At 47.3% G+C, this 19029-nt stretch overlaps 1 protein-coding gene across 2 annotated transcripts in view; it reads left to right on the top strand.

Annotated features, from left to right (window-relative positions):
- The first annotated feature begins 734 nt into the window (after positions 1-734).
- The window catches only part of SESN1 (sestrin 1), a 141705-nt gene continuing 123410 nt past the window's right edge, over positions 735-19029 (top strand). The window contains exon 1 of one of the 2 annotated variants that reach the window (XM_077812910.1): positions 735-1552. In XM_077812910.1, coding sequence (XP_077669036.1) covers positions 1268-1552 — 285 coding nt within the window. In that variant the 5' untranslated portion in view covers positions 735-1267. The remainder of the gene's footprint in view (positions 1553-19029) is intronic. The other variant, XM_077812908.1, reaches the window with a different exon arrangement.

Raw genomic sequence — 19029 nt, 5'->3', positions numbered from 1 at the left:
CATGATTCCAGGAGCTGAGGCTTCAAGAAAACAACCAAAATTGCAGGAGTGGACAATACTCTATAAATACACAGTAAGAGGTATGCTGGATCCTGAATTGTTTACAAACCAGTCAGACACACAAGAGGTTGGAGAGGGGCAGAGATGAGGACACAGGCATGGAAAGGTAAAGTGACTTGTCAAATGTCACAAAGCCCTGTCTACCAGACCCTTGCCATGACACTGGGTATAGAGGAGGTAGGAGCACTGGAACTGGATTTGCATTGATCCTTGTGATCTCCCTGACACAACAGGACCAGCCCGGGAAACTATTACCCAATACCCAGCCCTCTTTCCTACCTCCAGCCCATGGCCGGGCTATGCACATTGCCTGATGGGAGTTGTAGTTTTATTCAATAGGCGCCGGAGTTCGGCTGGACTACAAATCCCAGTAGCCCTCACAACAGAGAGCGGCTCAAACAGCGCTATTCCTCATCTCTTCGTCATCGTGATTGGCTCCGAGTTATGTCTCTGAAACGTGATTGGCTGAAAGGGTTTGTCTGTCACCAAGCGGGCACGGGACAGGTTGGGATATTACAGTTAGACGAGGGTTGGGCGTAGCTGCTGTCATCGCGGGCGGGCGGGTGGGCAGGAGGTGTGGTCTTTCGCTGCTCTCCTAGCGGAGCCTGGGGCACAAGGGGGGCGGGGTCAGTGTAGTTCGCTTCGGCTGCTGCTGCCGACGAGGGGGCTCCGGCCCGAGCGGTTCCCGGGACCGGACTGCGGCGGCCCTGCCCGGGGGTCGGGAGCCGCCCCCACCTTCGGGCTGAACTGCCTGAGCCGGGACGTGCCCTCTAGAGTGGTGGCAGAGCCCCCACGCCCCGCTTCTCCCTATGGGAAGCTCCCCGGCTCTGCAGCCGCGGGGGCCGAGCCCTGCGCGCTGATTGCAACCCCCTGCGCTGATTGCTGCCGGGGACGCGGGGGCTGCCCAGGCTCCAGCGAGAGCAGAGCTCCGCAGCCCTCCTCACCTGCCGGCTCTCGCCCCGGCGCTGCCATGGTGAGGGGAGGCCGGGGCCCCTTCGCCGAGAGCAGCATCTGCCCGGGGAGGCGAGACGCGAGGCGGCTCTAAGGGCGAGAGCTGACATAGCCGCGGACGCCCGCGGGCTGGTGGTGACATCCATGGGCTGGGCCCGCACTTTATTTTTCCTCGAGAACTGTTGTCGTTACTTCTACACAAGGCGAAGCTGGTGAAGGTTTGGGCGGCCTGGAGCCGTTCAGAGAGCGAGGGAGGATGGAGGAGAGAGAGGGAGAGGTGAGGTGGGATGGGCTGTGCAGCAGGGATGCCAGCATCAGAGACGCTGCCTTGGAAAACATCCGGCAAGCTGTTTTGCGGAGAACAGCACAAATTTCTCCTGTAAAGGAGGATCCTCCTCCAGAGTCATCGGAAGGACGCTTGACTTCTGCTACAGCTCTGGACAGATTGAATGAGATGCTGGCTCGCCTGCTCATGCTTTCCAAGAGATGCCCCTTTAGAGACGTGAGAGAGAAGAGTGAGTCTATCCTAAAAAACGTTCAGGTAAGAGTCAGTGCCCCTTTCAGCAAACACCCCTCCAACTTCTTATCTCTAAAGCATCTTAGAATTCCTCACATTTGTAACTGGCGTTATCATGATGCAGAAAATAACATAAGGGAGTAGTGCATCTTCACTTGTAAAAACAGGAAAGCTTTCGTGTTTGACTCTCTAGACTATGTTGTGATGTTCAGTCTGTTAATAGAATGACTGCTAAATTCTTAATACTATTTTGCAGCTGATAATCTTAACTTGAGACATAACCAAAATACTGGCGAAGTTTAGTTGTATCAAATGAGTATGTAACACTGATAAAGAAGTAATCTCCCCATGTGAAAATGTAACGTTCTTAGTAGAAGTGCAAAAAGAAAAGGAGTACTTGTGGCACCTTAGAGACTAACCAATTTATTTGAGCATAAGCTTTTGTGAGCTACAGCTCACTTCATCGAAAGCTTATGCTCAAGTAAATTGGTTAGTCTCTAAGGTGCCACAAGTACTCCTTTTCTTTTTGCAAATACAGACTAACACGGCTGTTACTCTGAAACCTGTCATTAGTAGAAGTGCTGTCTCTTGGACATAATCATCTCCTTTTGCAAATGAATTCCTGTGCAAACTTTCACAATGAAAAGTGGGTTTATTGTTGGGACACAAGTACCTCCAGGACTCAATATATGCCTGAATTTTTGTTTTAATGTATTTGTCAGATGTTACCAGGGCTGTGATTATGCCAGTCTTATTAATACAAAATCAAGAATGATTCACATGTTTGCCAACTAAAAATAAACGAGATTAGTATGGGAAAACCTCAGATTTAAGATTGTTAGAATATATCAAGATCTTTAAAAACATGCTTTCTCCTCTGAAGCTTATTCTCTAACTGTAATCTTGATTAGTAAGGTCAGTCTGTTAGAAGTGAAAATACAAATCCCAAACCCAATAGAAATCTTAATTGTTGGTGGCAGATAAATTCACAAAGACTCAAGGGTTTGATCCTGGGAAGAACTAAACTAAACCTCTATCATGAAAGTTAAGGTCTTGCAGTATCTAGTGGGATTGAGCTCTAAAACTGATATGTTAATAATAGAAACTTTCATAGTTTCTTTGTTTTGACTCTTCTGAAACCTTCACAAATGGCTAGTAAATATTGTTGTTATCCTTCCACCAAAGGATATCGCAGCACGTTAGAAACACTACCTTTATGCAATAGTTATTCCCTTTTTACAGATGAAGAAATTGAGGCACAAATATATAGGTGGCATGAACTAGGCCACAAAGGAAATCTGTGGCAGAGCTGGACCTAGAACCTAGATCTCCTGGCTCTCAGTGTTGTGATTTTTCTCCTTTCTCTCATTGCATTCATAGACTTTTATTAATTTTAGTTGCAAAATAAAATACAATTTCAAAAACATTTTTCTATGTTATCTTCAGCTCGTTCTTGTTTTGTTTTTTGTTACAGTTTGAACTAAGTACAAAGGGAATCTTGGTTTACATTTTTCAAGGGTGTGTAATTATCTGACCAGGTGATCTTTTGCATACAGACTAACTCATGCTGATATGGATATCAAAGCAACATTCTGGCAATCAAAATTCAAAATGATAAATCCAAGATGGTGCATGAGGAATTACTTTCAGATATCCTCATATTAACACTTATTTTTTTAATGATAAACTCAATGAGATCCAAAGATGAAAGATTGAAATATTGTTAAGTATTTTTCCCCAGTAAAGAAATTCAGATCAGGAATAAGGCCCAACCTTTTAACACTGAGGGTAATTAACCATTGAAAGAAGCCAGACTAACTGCCTTTCTGGAAGATCTGTTCTTCTGAAACCCAAATTATTGGGCACAATACAGGGATGACTGGGTGAAGTTCTATGATCTGAGGTGTACAGGAAGTTAGACTAGGTGATCTAATGGTCCTTTCTGGCCTTAAAAGTTATGGAACTATGAAAGTTTCTGACGTGTTTGAAAATTGAAAACTTGTTTGGGGATTTTGCTGTGGGCCTTTAAAAAGCCAAGAAACTATCTGGCAGTATGTTATCAGTTCGCTAACAGTTTGGACGTAATAGATCCATATCCAGAAGTCACATGACCGTATATAAGCTATTGTGATTAAAAAAAAAAATAGGTAATGGATGATAAAGGTAAGGGCTACAAGATAGCAGACTGCTTGCTCCTAAAGATAGAGGCTAAAATAAAGATCTCATAGCAAACTTAGGAGAAAGTGTTCTTCTTTTGTTCACTTCTTTGTTCTCATTTATTCTACAAGTGTTTTTTCTTTTCAATGTTTTGGTAATTACTTTTGAAGCCTGGTGTTCTGATTAATTTTTTATGCCTATAAATCAATGCATAATTTTGTTAGATTTCAGCAAACATTTGACCTTTTTGGTCTTTTTCTGCTTGATTATTACTGTCTCTAATCTTTGAAGCAGTAATTTGGGGAAGTGAGGTGGAAAATCTAAGTAGTTTGTCAGCCCCTTAAAGAAGCCACTAATATTTTAGAGGAGAGTCTTGGGGAGATGCTCTTTATTTTCATCTAAAACAAAAAATTGAATTTGGTGGCAGTACCTGTAGATTTTAATGAAACTTCAGAGCAAAGGCCACTAAATGGCCTTTGTTGGCCAATAGTGATGTGTGGGAGGCCACAACAGCCTCCCTGAATGAACCATAATGAGTTTCACATCAAAATTGTATAATACTCATAGGAAAACATTGCCCTCGTAGCTGTTATGGAACAGTATTGCTGGGAGATCAGGACTGGATTATTTCTTCCATTTTGTAGACTGGTTTGCTGGCTGTGAAACTAAGGAAAACATTATATACCCATCATCAAACACCATTTTGGCCCAAGTCCCCATTCGGCTACATTCTGCAATGAAGATAAAGAGATGCTTTATGAAACATTCAGTTTATCTGTGAAACATGCTATTTTTAGATTAACAAAGGGGTAAATAGCTCAGTGACATTAAAAATGGCTTGACATTTTATAGGAATAGCATCTGCACTTTAGCTAGTATAGAATTAAAAGGTCTATTAATCATATTTTAGGACATGAAATGATACCTCTGTTCTTAATTTCCCTATTAAACTCCAGTGATATAGTACTGCACAATATGGAAGTCATTCTTTATAAAGAATTGCTTTCAAATACAAATGAATTCAGAGTTATTTAAAACTTTTCTCTTTTACTTCATTAATGTTCTCATCTGTGACAAAGTGTTAAAGAAGTTACTATGTTTAATTTAAATTCCTACTAATTAGTTTTACATGTTAATTTGCAGCATCTTAATTTTTATCTTGTATGTTGCAGAAGACATGTTGTAGCGTGAGAACGTACTTAATCAGACAGTTCCGCCTATTTTGCTTAGTTCAACAATCTGAAAACTCAGTAGAAGAAAGAAGCCCTTTTTTTGACACACAAACTTACTTAATTCGAGTGCTTGTTCTTGCTGAGAATTGACATGTCACCTGGAAAATACTAGCAAACTGAATCACTTTTCTTTCTGCTTGGAAACTGACTAGTCAGAAGCCAGATATAGTGTAGAAAGTAACAGAAAGGAAATGATTTCAACCCAGCTGGAATACTCTTATTAAAACATAGCTGTTTAAATAAAAATATTAGAGGAACAACATGATCTTGAACTACGTTTGCATCTGAATGTTTTACATACTATCATTACAGGAAACACCCAAGATTAATATATCTGAAAGAAACTTAGTTTTTTCCGTGTTACTTTGTGCATTTGTAGTTCTTTGCATATAGTCAATTGCACTGTATTGTTTGTCATTATTTGTACTGCTCTATGAACTGTTTTGGAGGGAGCTCACATGCATGGTTTCCCCTTGTATTTACAAGTAATTTAGCAACAGACCTGATGTTTTTTGAGTTTGGGGCCAGGAGGATATCTTTTCTTTCTGGACCCCTGCATAGGAGATCTAGGCAAGCCTTTGCTTCTGTTCTCAGCCCACTGAGTGGGGCAGCCTAGTGGAGTGGGAAGATAAGGGAGACTTCTGTATTGTTCATGATAACAGGAAACTGATAACGGGGGTGGGTGGGTGTTGAAGAGACACCTCATGGTTTCCCCAGGCCCCTGCATGGAGCCAGAAAATGGGGAGGAGTATGTTCAATAGAGTCCTTTCTCTCCCCAACCGCTGCATGGGAAGCTCCCTTACTCCCGGACCCATGCATGGGTCTGGGAGTATCTGGCTGCAGCTGGAGTAGATGCCCAGCCCTTTCCCTCTTCCACAGCACCTGGGATAGATAGCTTGCAGAAGCAAGCTCCCCAGTTTGGCTCAACAGACTTGGGTGGTGGGCCTGGTGATAGTGCTCTAAAAATAAATGTGTAGACAGTGCTTTGAAGTTGCAGCTTCGGCTCTGAAACCTGTCCCCCCTCAGTAGGTTTCAGAGGCTGAGCTTCGAGCCTGAGCCACAACTTCAAAGTGCTGTTTTTCATACTGAGTTTTAGAGTGCTAGCCCAGAGTGTCTCGACCTTGGCTGGGAGGCTTGTTTCCATGGGCTGTGTTGACTTAAGGTATGTCTGTGGTTCTTATCCAGGGGTACCTGTACTCCTGGGTATACACAGAGGTCTTCCAGGGGTACATCAACTCATTGAAATATTTGTCTTATTTTATGACACACTACATAAAAAGCACTAGCAAAGTCAGTACAAACTAAAATTTTGTACAGTGACTTCTTTATACTGGCAAAGAGTCCTGTGGCACCCTATAGACTAACAGACGTATTGGAGCATAAGCTTTCGTGGGTGAATACCCACTTCGTCAGACGCATGTAGTAGAAATTTTCAGAGGCAGGTATAAATATACAAGCAAGAATCAGGCTAGGGATAATCAGCCTAGACACCACGGTGCAAATAAGTGACAGTCACTTTAACACCAACCTATACCAAAAACCCACCGACTGCTATGCCTACCTTCATGCCTCCAGATTCCATCCCAGAAACACCACACGATCCATTGTCTACAGCCAAGCGCCAAGGTACAACAGCATTTGCTCCAATCCCTCAGACAGAGGCCAACACCTACAAGTTCTTCACCAAGCATTCTCAAAACTATGACAACATAATCAACATACCCTTAGAGCCCCGGTCGGGGTTATTCTATCTACTACCCAAGATCCACAAACCTGGAAATCCTGGACGCCCCATCCTCTCAGGCATTGACACTCTTACTGAAGGATGTTACCTATCAGGTTCTATTGAACATCAGAAAAAGAAGTGTTCACCTTACCTGTTGCTAGATTTCTCCTGTGGTGCCAAGGTAAACAGTTGTCATTCTCATTTACTTTGAGCAGTTCAGATGTGCTGGCCACTCATTGCACCATGTAAGCTTGGCTTACAGGGGGTAAATAACATTTCTGGACTGGGTCTTCGGTTGTCAAGGCAGTGTCACCCAGAGAATATGGTGCTAGAACAGGATTCAGGAGACCTTGGTTCTATTCCAAACTCTTTCAATGGCTTACTGTGTAACCTTAGACAAACCACTCTGCCTCAATTTCCCCTATGCAAGATAAGGGTAATGATGCTTTCCCTTGTTAAACACTGAGCTTTAATGAAAAGTGGTAGATAAAAGATAAGTGTTGTTGCTGGACAACAGGATTTTCCTTTAGAGTATTTCAGTATATTATTTGGGTAGTTTAAATTGACCCTACTACTTGCATGATATTTAATGCTTAATTTGTAATGAAAGAGGTGCCTGGGCTCAAGCAATTTTTTTACTTTCATTATTAGTGTGGCAAGCCCAGAGGTGCTGGGGCTATGTACTGCCAAGCCAAGAAGTGCCGGGGCTCAGCCATGGCATAAATTAAGCACTGATTGTACTGTAAAATATTTTCATGTTTCCGTATGATGCTTGCAGTCATTCAGTAATAGTGGAAGCTTCCCTCAGATTAAATTCATAATCTATTCAGGAAGGATTTGTTTACATATCCTCTTTTTCTAGGATAAAAAACAAACCCACCTGGTAAATGCTAATCTCCTTACAGATCAAACATGTAAAAATCCAGCACAACTTCTGTTCACTTAGTACTTCACTGTTTAGTAAATGAACATATGTATTTTGATTTTTTTTCTGCATTCTCTTCTGCCACCACTTTGAATGTATTTTCTGTGTCTTCCCAATCATTCAAAGTGGCCAGGGAAGGGAATTAGTTGCCTGCTATTGAAGCCTCTCCTAAAAAGTCCTGTTGCCATTCCATCCATATGCTAATGCTGAAAATACTTGCAGCAATATTTGCTTTGTTGGGTGCTCTTCGTGCTTATCAGTACTGAAAGGAGTATTGAAGACAAGATATGACTTGCCTAAACGAGATCTCCTGTTTCTGAGGCTGGCAGAGACTACAAGTATTATCTGGTAGTGATCTTAATCTTCCTGGTGGAGAGAAGCTTCTAAACCTCTTTACCAACATCAGTCTGCTTTGTGAGATAGGTAAAGTTTCTCGTTTACTAGATGAAGCAAATTAATTAGCATCAAGGGGGTCATAAAGGTCTCTTGTATTATGCTTGTGTATGGAGTGTTTGCTTGCATAAGAGAAGTATGTCAGGCATGTGTCTTACTTTGGAGAGTTTTCCTTAGGACTTGTCTACACAGGGAGATTTTTGCGAAGTGTCTTGGGTTTGTTTTTTAATAAAAAATTGCCACTGTGTACACAATACCATCCCATCCTGTAAATTATATTGCCAGTTATTGCAAATTGTATAATCTACTTTAGAAGTGGATTAAGTTAATTGTGGAATGAATTAGTGCAGAGTGAAGTTTTGTGGCTGCATTTTATTTCACCATGACTTGATATTCTTCGAGTGATTGCTCATGTCTGTTCCACAATAGGTATGCATGCTCGCCACGTGCACTGGTGCCGGAAGTTTTTTCCCCTAGCAGTACCCATGGGGGGTGGGGGGAGTCCCCCAGCGACTCCTGGAGTGCCACCTCCTTGGTGTGGTATAAGGGGAGCTGCATGCTCCCCCCCCACCCTCAGTTCCTTCTTGCCGCCAGTGAAGGTACGTTGGAACTACTCTGCTTCAGCTTTGCTGTAGCTTGTCCCCAGAACTGCTTGTTCGTTCAATGTTTGGTACCTGTAGTTAGTTAGCTGTTTAGTTAGTTCAGTTAGAGCGCCTGGACCGGGGCATGCCCCGCGCCCCAGGTTTTAAGTTGCGCAACACTTGTGGGCGATCTCTGCCAAGGAGTGACCTGCACGGAGACTGTCTGTGCTGTTTGGGAGAAGCCCATACCAGTGATTGTTGCAAGATTTGCAAGTCATTTAAGCCTCGGACCAAGAGAGAAAGGGACTTTAGGCTCCGGGCCATTCTGATGGAGTTGGCACTGATCCCGACTCCAGTGCGCCACTCCGAGTTGGCACTGCCGTGTCGGTGCATGCCGACCCTCCGGCGCCATCGACCAGTCAGCACCGCTCCCCGTTCACAGGGCACACCAAGAAGGCTAGAAAGACACCACCTTCACAGTGGCACCGAAGTAAACCTGGGACAGAGGCTAGACTCATGTGGGGCAGTCCTCAATCCCCACGGGCCTCTAGACCTCCGACTCAAGTCGAGCAGAGTAGCCCGACTCATTGGGCGCAGGCCTCCCCGAATGTCTGGGTGCTCTCCACACTGGAGGCCCTGCAGGTGACCCAGGATGTTATGTCCATGCTGGTACCAGGAGCACCGCTAATGTCGGCTCCATGCTCCAGAGGCAAACCGCTGCTAGGATCACCACAGTTGCCCCCGGCTCAGTACTGGTCTCGGTCAAGGGAAAGTTCCCAACGCTGTTTGCCGCCCCGCGACCATTCAGGGCAAAGTCCACGTGGATCACCCTGGACTCCCACCAGACTGTCTGGTTGGGTTCTATCTGACCAAGACTCTCAGCAGCGCTCCACCTCGAGGAGCGAATATCGACAGGACTGAGGCAGATTTTGCCAAATCTGGGGTTGTCGCAGCCGGTCATGATGTGGATGTTGACACCATTCCCGTTCGGAATCCCGCTCCATGACTCCACCAAGACATCGCCTCTGCAGCCCCGGGCATCCATCGCTGTAGTCTCGCCATCGTGCGTTGGAGCCAATTGCAGAGCAGCTGTTACCGATGGTACCGGACTTCCACGTTGGGGTTGCGGTCCCGTGGTCGGCATCGCTCCTGGCACCGCTGCTCCTCCCGGTCCGGGGATGGTGGCAGGTCGTACGTCAGCCCAGCCTCCAGTTGTAGTCATCCATCGATGGGCCAGGCCGAACAACCGGCTCCGCCAGTGTCACAGGAGGTGCAGTGGCACCGGGCACCGTGGCCGGCCCAATGATACCAGTGGGCGTTGTGGCTCCCGACGAAGCCCCTGGTGGGAGCTCGCTTGGTGGCTGGAGCCTCAGAAGGACCATCAGCCTCCCTCTCCAGACCTCTGAGGAAGGAGTCGGTGGGATGTACATCCTTGGCACCATGCCTGGAGACCAACCAGGTGGTGCACCCTCCAGTGCCAGCAGACACCCAGAGTACCGCACCGGACTCCTTGCCCTTTCCAGATGAGGCGATTACAGCCCCACGCCCCTCCATCCTGTGGGAGGATGGGTACTTCCACATTCATATATTTGAGGGGCACAGATGCTTCCTTTGTTTTGGGGTGGTGGTGCAGAATCACTACCAATTTATGGTCCTCCCGTTTGGCCTGTCCATTGCCCCCAGGGTATTTACAAAATGTATGTCGGTGGTAGTGGCCTACCTCAGGTGCCGGGGGGTCCAGATCTTTCCCTGTCCGAACGATTGGCTGGTCAAGGGCAGCTCCCGGTTGCAGGTGAGGGATCACGTGGTGCTCCTCCTGTCCACATGCACCGCTTTGGGCCTGTTAGTAAACAACACCAAATCCACGTTTAGTCTCGGTTCAACGCATAGAGTTTATCAGGGCGCTCCTGGATGCCTTGTAGGCCAGAGCGTCCCTCCCACTGGACAGGTTCAAGACCCTTAAGGGGCTCATCAACACGGTCATCAGGTTTCTGGTGGCAACAGCCCGAGCATGCCTCCAGTTCTTGGGACACACATCGGTGTGCACGTACATGGTCCATCACGCCAGACTTGGACTGAGACCCCTCCAGCTCTGATTGGCCTCAGAGTTCTCCCAGGTCAGGGACAGGTTGGACAAAGTCCTCACCGTACCTGACTCGGTGATTGCCTCCCTACGGTGGTGGTCTGCCCCAAGCAACATGCTCCAAGGAGTCCAGTTCAGGGACAGGGCCCCATCACTGGAACTGGTGTCCAGTGTGTCGGACCTGGGTTAGGGGGTTCAGACCCAAGGTCTGTGGTCGGCTCAGGATCTGACCCTACACAACGTCAAGGAACTGGCATGCATGGCCTTCCGCTTGCACCTGGAGGACAGGGTGGTCAGGGTCCTCACGGACAACACGGCCTTGATCTCCTATATCAACAGGCAAGGCGGGGCCTGATCCTCTGCTGCGAAGCCCTCAGGCTGTGGGATTTCTGTATAGCCCACAACATCTGCCTAAAGGCCTTCCATCTACCGGGTGCCCGGAACGCGTGGGCGGATCGCTTGAGCAGGGACTTCTGCTCTCAACACGAGTGGTCTCTCCACCCGGAAGTGGCTGACAGGCTTTTCTGAGCATGGGGGACTCCCCAGGTGGACCTGTTTGTGACTTGGCAGAATCGGCACTGTCCCTGGTTCTGCCCCAGGGGGACTGAGACAGGGCGGTATCTCTGATGCCTGCCTCCTGTCCTGGTCAGGCCAGTTTTTCTGTGCCGTTCCCCCTGATCAGCAAGGTCCTGGAGAAAGTAAAGACTGACAAGGCTCGGGTCCTCCTGGTTGCATGGCCCAGGCAACATTGGTACGGGACCCTCACAGGCCCAGCGGTTGCTCCGCCGTGGCAGTTGCCATTCCTCCCAGACCTGCTCTCCCAGGACTGGGGCTGCCTCCACCACCTTACAGCATGGCTGCTCAGTGGTTAAGTAGGGAGGAAAGGACGTGCTCAGAAGGGGTTCAGTGCGTCCTCCTAAAAAAGCAGGCGGCCCTCCACGTGCCAAGCCTACTTGGCAAAGTGGTCCTGGTTCTCCAGATGGGCAGATGAGCGGGGCGTTTCCCCAGTGGCCGCCCCGATCCAGCTTAACTTAGACTACCTTCTCCACCTTTAGAGCCTGGGGCCTGGCACCCTTGTTGGTCAAGGTGCACCTGGTGGTCATATCAGCCTTCCATCCGCCGGAGCAGGGTCACACGGTATTCTCCCATGCTATGGCTGGCCAGTTCCTCAAGGGGCTGGACCATCTTTTTGTGTATGCTAGGCCCCTGGTCCCACAGTGGGACCTGAACCTGGTGTTGGCCCATCTGACGGGGGGGCCCCCATTTGAGCCACTAGCCATGTGCTCCTCGTCCCACCTCTCGTGGAAGGTGGCCTTCCTGATCATGATCACATCGGCCAGGTGGGTCTCAGAGCTCAGGGCCCTGACCTCTGAGCCTCCATACATGGTTTTTTAAAAGGACAAGTTCCAGCGCCGCCCACGCCCTGCATTCCTCCCGAAGGTGGTCTCCACCTATCACGTGGGTCAGGACATTCTTCTTCTGGTCCTCTGCCCCAAGCCCCACGCATCCAGTGAGGAGTGTCATCTTCACATGCTCGATGTTCGATGGTCTCTGGCTTTCCACCTTGAGCTGACCAAGCCATTCAGAAAGTCCTTGCAACTGTTCATCGTCTTGGCTGAGCGCATGAGAGGTCCGTCGATCTCCACTCAGCAGCTCTCCGAGCGGATCACTTCACGCATCCGTACCTGTTATGATCTGGCGGGTATCCCACCACCACTGATTGTGAAAGCACACTCTACTCAAGTGAAAGCCTCATCGGCTGCCGCCTTGGCCCATGTCCCCATCCAGGACATTTGTAAGGCTTGGTTTTCAGTTCACACATTCACCTTGTACTATGCGATCATCTCCCAAACCAGGGATGATGCCAGGTTTGGCAGGGCTGTACTCCGTCCCGAGAATTTGAACTCCTACCCACCTCCCACAGATATAGCTTGGAATCACCTATTGTGGAATACCCATGAGCAATCACTTGAAGAAAAGACAGTTGCCTTTTCCGTAACTAGTGTTCTTTGAGATGTGTTGCTCCTGTCTATTCCACTTCCCGCCCTCCTTCCCCTCTGTCGGAGTTGTCTGGCAAGAAGGAACTGAGGGTAGGGGGAGCGTGCAGCTCCCCTTATACTACGCCATGGAGGTGCCACTCCAGGGGTTGCTGGGGCGCTCTCCTTCTCCCCCCAGCCCCCGGGTACTGCTAAGTGAAAAACTTCCGGCACCGGTGTACGTGGTGAGCATGCACACCTATTGTGGAATAGACATGGGCAACACATCTTGAACACCAGTTACAGAAAAGGTAACTGTCTTTTTCCAACTATTGTCCCACCCAGCATCTTTTCATGCCTGGACTCTCTTGCCTGTTTCCTTGTGTGCTCTCTACTGTTCTGGGGTCACCTTGACAGGATGTCACCTCCTCTATTTAAATGCTTGTTTGCAGCCAAGATCATCTCCATATGTGATTGCAAACTCCTGAAGTTGCATATGACATCATATAACACTGTTAGAGTAGCCATGCTATGTGCAGATGTACTGGATTTTCTCAGCATTTGGGGAAAGAGATGGTCCAGCTTGCCTTAATCAATGACAGCCATCGTAATAAGCATACATATGCCCTTACAGCTTAGCAAATGCCTGTGAATGGCTACCTCTGGAACAGTGTCAATACTACACCGAAGCAAGGAGCTCTGTCAGGCTTACAAAAATAAAAGACAATAACAGGATCTCTAGCAACACTCAAACTACCTGTCCCTACTTCAAGGAGTTGGAGAGCATATTTCCTGGGAGGTCATAATTGAAGCTGTTTCTTGAGGACAGCACCGAAGGTAGTGAGGCTGTGGACCCTAAGGTCATCCACAACTTTGAGAAAGAGGAGGAGAACTCCCCTGAAAGCCAGGATCTCTTCTCCCACACAGGAGCCTGAGGGAGACTGAGGCTATGTCTACACTATCGCGGTAAGTTGACCTATGCTCTGCAACTCCAGCTATGTACCTTCGACCCTGCGGTAACTCGACCTACACCGTGGTGGGTCAATGGGAGAAACTCTCCCATCTACTTAACTTACTCTTTTCTCCTCAGGGGTAGACCAGAGAGTGAGATGGGTCGACCAGAGGATGATCTGCTGTCGATTTGGCAGGTCTTCACTAGACTTGCTAAATCGACCGCCAGTGGATCAATCTCAGAGTATCGAACCCGGCTGTAGTGTAGATCCCTGAGAGGATCATGCGGTCCCCACAAGCCAGATGGCCACCTAGACTGATAGTCCTATGAAGCAGAGCTCTGCAAATAAGTATTAAGTACTGTATTAAATTGACATTTAATACTTAAATACTAAACAAATGTAGAGGTGGTCTGAATGAACTATCTTCTGGGTGACCAATGGGTGCTGCCATCCAGGGCAGATATGTCCTAGGACCCTTTCCATCCTCTCACTCCTCCACATGTGCTCAAAATGATATCCATGCCAGGGAAGTTCAGAAATCTGTCTCTGAGCCATCCTTATATTAAATCTTATTTCAGGAAGCTGGTCTTGGCTCAGGACATTTCTAGGGGGCTACAAATGAAAACTACAGAATCTTATGTTAGGGCTGGAAAGGCCCTCCTCCAAAGCCAGCTCCTGCCCCTGTTAGTGTTCAGTACATCACTAAACGCTTTTGGTACCTTAGCACAGTGTTTCTCAACTTCTCAAGGTTCATGGACCCTTATTTGAAGTAGAATTTTCCTGACACTTTTATAGTAAACATAAGGTTAGGAGTAAAAAATGTGTCCATGACACCAATGCAAGCTTATATAATTTTGTTTCAACAGGTTGACAGAATACTTGACCTTGCAGGATAAGGATGTGCAAGGAGCCAGATTTTCTTTACTTTATATTGTAATATTTTCAACACTTGTGGTGCTGCTGGTATCACCCACACTGACTGATAACCTTTCATGACTTTTACTTGGGGTCATGACCCACCACTTGAGAAACACTGCTCCAGCAGCAAAGAGTCCTGTGGCACCTTATAGAGCAGGGGTCGGCAACCTTTCAGAAGTGGTGTGCCAAGTCTTCATTCACTTTAATTTAAGGTTTCGCTTGCCAGTACTACATTTTAACGTTTTTTAGAAGGTGTCTCTCTCTATAAGTCTGTATATTATATAACTAAACTATTGTTGTATGTAAAGTAAACAAGGTTTTCAAAATGTTTAAGAAGCTTCATTTAAAATTAAATTAAAATGCTGATCTTACGCCACCAGCCCTCTCAGCCCGCTGCCAGCCTGGGGTTCCGTTCACCTAGGCCGGCAGCAGGTTGAGCTGGGCCTGCGGCCAGGACCCTGGCTGGCAAGGGGCTGGGAGCCAGAACCCCAGACCGGCAGCCGGCTGAGCAGGGCTGGTGGCCGGGATCCCAGACTGGCAATGGACTGAGTGGCTCAGCCCACTGCCGGTCTGGGGTTCTGGCTGCCAGCAGCGGGCTGAGTGGGGCTGGTCTGGGATCCCGGCCCTGCCCACACAGAGTGGGTACCTACCTTCTCCCTGGTTCTAGCCCATTCTCTTCCCCTCTCTCTCTCTCTCTCTCTGCACTGAGCTGAGGGTGGGAGTGCACTGAGCACAGGGCTGGGGGTGAAGGAGCAGGCTGGGAGTTGGGGTGTAGGGTCTGGCCAGGAGCTAGAATGAGGGAGGGGGCTCAGAGTTGAGGTTTGAGTGTGGAGCGCTTACCTGGGCAGCTCCTGTTTGGTGCGAGGGGTGCAGGTGGAAATGTAGGGGTGGGGAGGGTGCAGGAGCTCCCTTTTGGTGCTCGGGGTGGTGGTGGGAATGTGGGGGTTGCAAGAGTCAGGACATGGGGTGTGAGGGGGGCTGGGTATGTGTGTGGGGTGCAGGAGTCAGGGCATGGGGTGTGGGGGGTGCAGGGGTCAGGGCAGGAGGCTGGGTGTATGTGAGAGGGTTCAGGGTAAAGAGCATTGGGGGTGTGGGCTGGAGTTGTGGGGGGTGCTCCCAGCCCTTTGCCCGGAGAGGCTCACGCAGCAGGCTGGAGGGGATATTCCCTGATTCCACCCCACGGCCCCGTCCCCGTCCCCGTCTCCGTCTCCGTCTCTTCTTCGCCTTCTCCCCGGAGCAGCGAGCACGCTGCAGCTCCTCTTCTCCCCCTCCCTTGCAAGGGCCATCAGCTGATCGGAGTCAGGGAGGGAGAGGAGGAGGCGCAGGAACGCAGCAGGCTAGGGGAAGAGGCGGGGGAGGGGGGAACTTGTCTGCTCTGCAGCAGCAGCCAGGACGGGGAGGGCGCAGAGAAGAGCGGGCCAGGCGGGCAGGATTTTTAATGGCAGACTGCTGCCTGCCGGGGTCCCAGTGTGGGTTCGGCAGCAGGCTGAGCGGGGCCTGTGGCTGGCACTTGGCAGGCAGCAGCGTGCCATTAAAAATTGGCTCGCATGCTGTCTTTGGCACGCATGCCATAGGTTGCCAACCCCTGTTATAGACTAACAGACGTATTGCAGCATAAGCTTTTGTGGGTGAATACCACTGAATTGGGTATTCACCCATGAAAGCTTATGCTCCAATACGTCTGTTAGTCTATAAGGTGCTGTTGGATCATATTAAAGAAGTTCTGTATTAAAATCACAAATGAGTTTGATTCCCCATAGTTTAAATTCCAGGGTATTACTAATTAAGAGGTCTCCTGGTTTTTGGTACTGTTTCTCTCCCTCTGTGTGAAACTTGCAAGCTGCTAATTGCGTTAGTACGTTCTAAAACAGAGTCGGTTCTCAAAGCAATTCACACAGAGACTCAAAACAATACTCTGTAACAACAGAAACAGCACCCAGAGACTCCCCGCCCTTTTGTTGTATTAACAATTGTGATTAAAATAGAGCTAGAGGATGTATGTGGATGGATGCTTGGTGTGGATAATAACTGAATGATCAGGGAGTGCCAGCCTAAGAATCCAGTGTCCATTGGCTGAAGAAGGCGTCAAGCGGAAATAACCAGAGGACCCACCCGGAGGGCAGACTGGAATCCACCCAACAGCCTCAAGAATGGGAAAACCAAAGAACAAGATAACATCTAGCAGCACGGAGCCGTCAAGAATGTGCTATCTGCTGATTGATTCAGCAACAGCATGATGAAGCAATTCCCATAGACTGGCATAGGAAGAAATTCCTATAAAAATAGACTCTAAAAAGTGAGAACTTTGGGGGTCTGATTCTGCAAACCAACTTCCAGGAGCATCAGATGAGCATCTGACAAGGCCCTGCTCCCTCCTCATGTCCAGGCCACCTGGCCAGTGGCTTGGCATGAGCAACTCTAAGGCTGGTAACTATGATGATAACCTTGCAGAACCTGTGTGTGTATATGAATGAATGAATGTGAGAATAAATGAGATTGAATGGAATGTTATAGCTATAACTAACTGCTTACTAGGATTCTTTCTGTATTCACAATAAATGTGGTATTTTGCCTTTTTCCCTTTAATAAGATCCTGCTGGTTTTTAATTTATTGGTACAACAGTGCCACAGGACTCTGCTGCTTTTACAGATCCAGACTAACACGGCTACCTGTCTGATACTGCTCTAGCAGCTTCTCTTGTCAAGTTATTCTAATGTAGAATTGATTTCATCATTAGGATGACTGAAAGGTGCAAAGATATGCTTGCCTTTATTCAAAGAAATTCCATACACACTCTTTACAAAACATTGTAAATTAAACAGTGGAACCTGTTGTAATACTGCTTCTGTGGGAAATCCTTCCAAAATTTTCTGTGCCAGCATCCTAGCATATTTTTCTATGAAGTGGCCATTGCTAACTATCCTGTTTTGTTTTGATTAGTAGTTCTGATGAGCATGAAGGGTAGCTAGAGCTAGAAAACTGTTCTTCTGCAATTTTGATCAGTCTAGAGCTTCTCATAGTTGGGACCTTTTGTATCCAAAAAGTGGAGGAGGGAGCAAGCATCTGCTGGTGGTTTTGTTTTTGTTTAGCTGTATACAAACATCTGAGAACAGGAAGCATAAACCTTTCTTCATCTGTTACTGATCTGATTGTTCAGCTACCCAGTTCAACTGCAGACAATGTGGATTAGTAGACTTAATTATAAAAAATCCTAATTTATAAGTGTTATCTGAGCTTCGAGATAAAATGTAGACCTTTACGAGCTAATGTTTAAGAGGTCTGTAGACTCAAAAATACAGAGCTCTGGTCATGTTCTCCCTGCAGGATGCTGACTTGGATGGCTGTTTGGATCACAGCACTGGACCTGTGTACTTTTGGCTTGCTGAGCCTGAGTAGAGTCCAGGCACTGCCTCTGATTTAGCATCTCAGAGTGTGCCTACAGGTACAGATTGTCTGTTTAGCCTCCCCAGCTGGAGAGCTGAAACTTCACTTTTTAGGCTCTGAGATTAGTGCTGGCTCCCTCAGGCTCTCCACTAGCTTTATTACACCAGAGCTCCAACCTTGTGGGCACTCTGGTTTGAAGCTTACCCCTTCAAAGCTTACCCTTGATACCTGAAGCAAATAGATTTTGCACAGGATTTCTAACACAATCAGTCTTAGCTTTATGCAGCACTAGAGCAAAATAAGAAATGCCTGAATGCAGTTCCCTACCTCAGTTGTCTCACCGCTCTAGAGTGTTCTTTGGGATTAAATCAGTTTTCTGAGGAGTCCGGAATCCTTCCCTTTCTCTCTCCGTCATACATGTGATTTCTTCTTGGGAACATGGAGTCAGTCTGACTCTTGCAGTCAGTGTCCTGTGGTCTGGCAGTTAAAAAGATTCCCCATCAATCCAGTAACCTGCTCCTTTGTTTCAGAGTAACAGCTGTGTTAGTCTGTATTCGCAAAAAGAAAAGGAGTACTTGTGGCACCTTAGAGACTAACCAATTTATTTGAGCATAAGCTTTCGTGAGCTACAGCTGCATCCGATGAAGTGATCTGAAGCTCACGAATGCTTATGCTCAAATAAATGTGTTAGTCTCTAAGGTGCCACAAGTACTCCTTTTCTTTCTGCTCCTTTGTGTTTCTCTGAGTCCCTCTCCAACTTCCGAGAAGTCTGTGTCAAACCTCCAGGCTTTGTTCTTCTGGGAAAGTTCTGTTTCTTCTCCTCTAGAAATCTGGATAGAACTGGTTTTCCTAGGCGTCAGCCATCCCATTGTTCTGTTTGAGCTTGTCCTATTTCACAGAATCCTAGAAATGCAGAGCTGGAAGGGACATTGAAAGGTCATCAAGTCCAACCCCCTGTGCTGTGGCAGGGCCAAGTAAACCTAGATCATTCCTGACAGGTGTTTGTCCAACATGTTATTAAAACTTCCAGTGATGGGGATTCCACAAGCTATTGGAAGCCTATTCCAGAGTTTAACTACCCTTATAGTTAAAAGGTTTTCCTACTATCTAACTTGAGTTTAAGCCCATTATTTCTTGTCCTACCTTCAGTGGACCTAGAAAACAATTGATCA

Source organism: Eretmochelys imbricata, chromosome 3 (genome assembly GCF_965152235.1).
Source record: "Eretmochelys imbricata isolate rEreImb1 chromosome 3, rEreImb1.hap1, whole genome shotgun sequence".
Lineage (NCBI taxonomy): Eukaryota > Metazoa > Chordata > Testudines > Cheloniidae > Eretmochelys > Eretmochelys imbricata.
The sequence above is the reverse complement of the archived record's forward strand: the minus strand, read 5'-3'. Positions and strand labels throughout refer to the sequence as shown.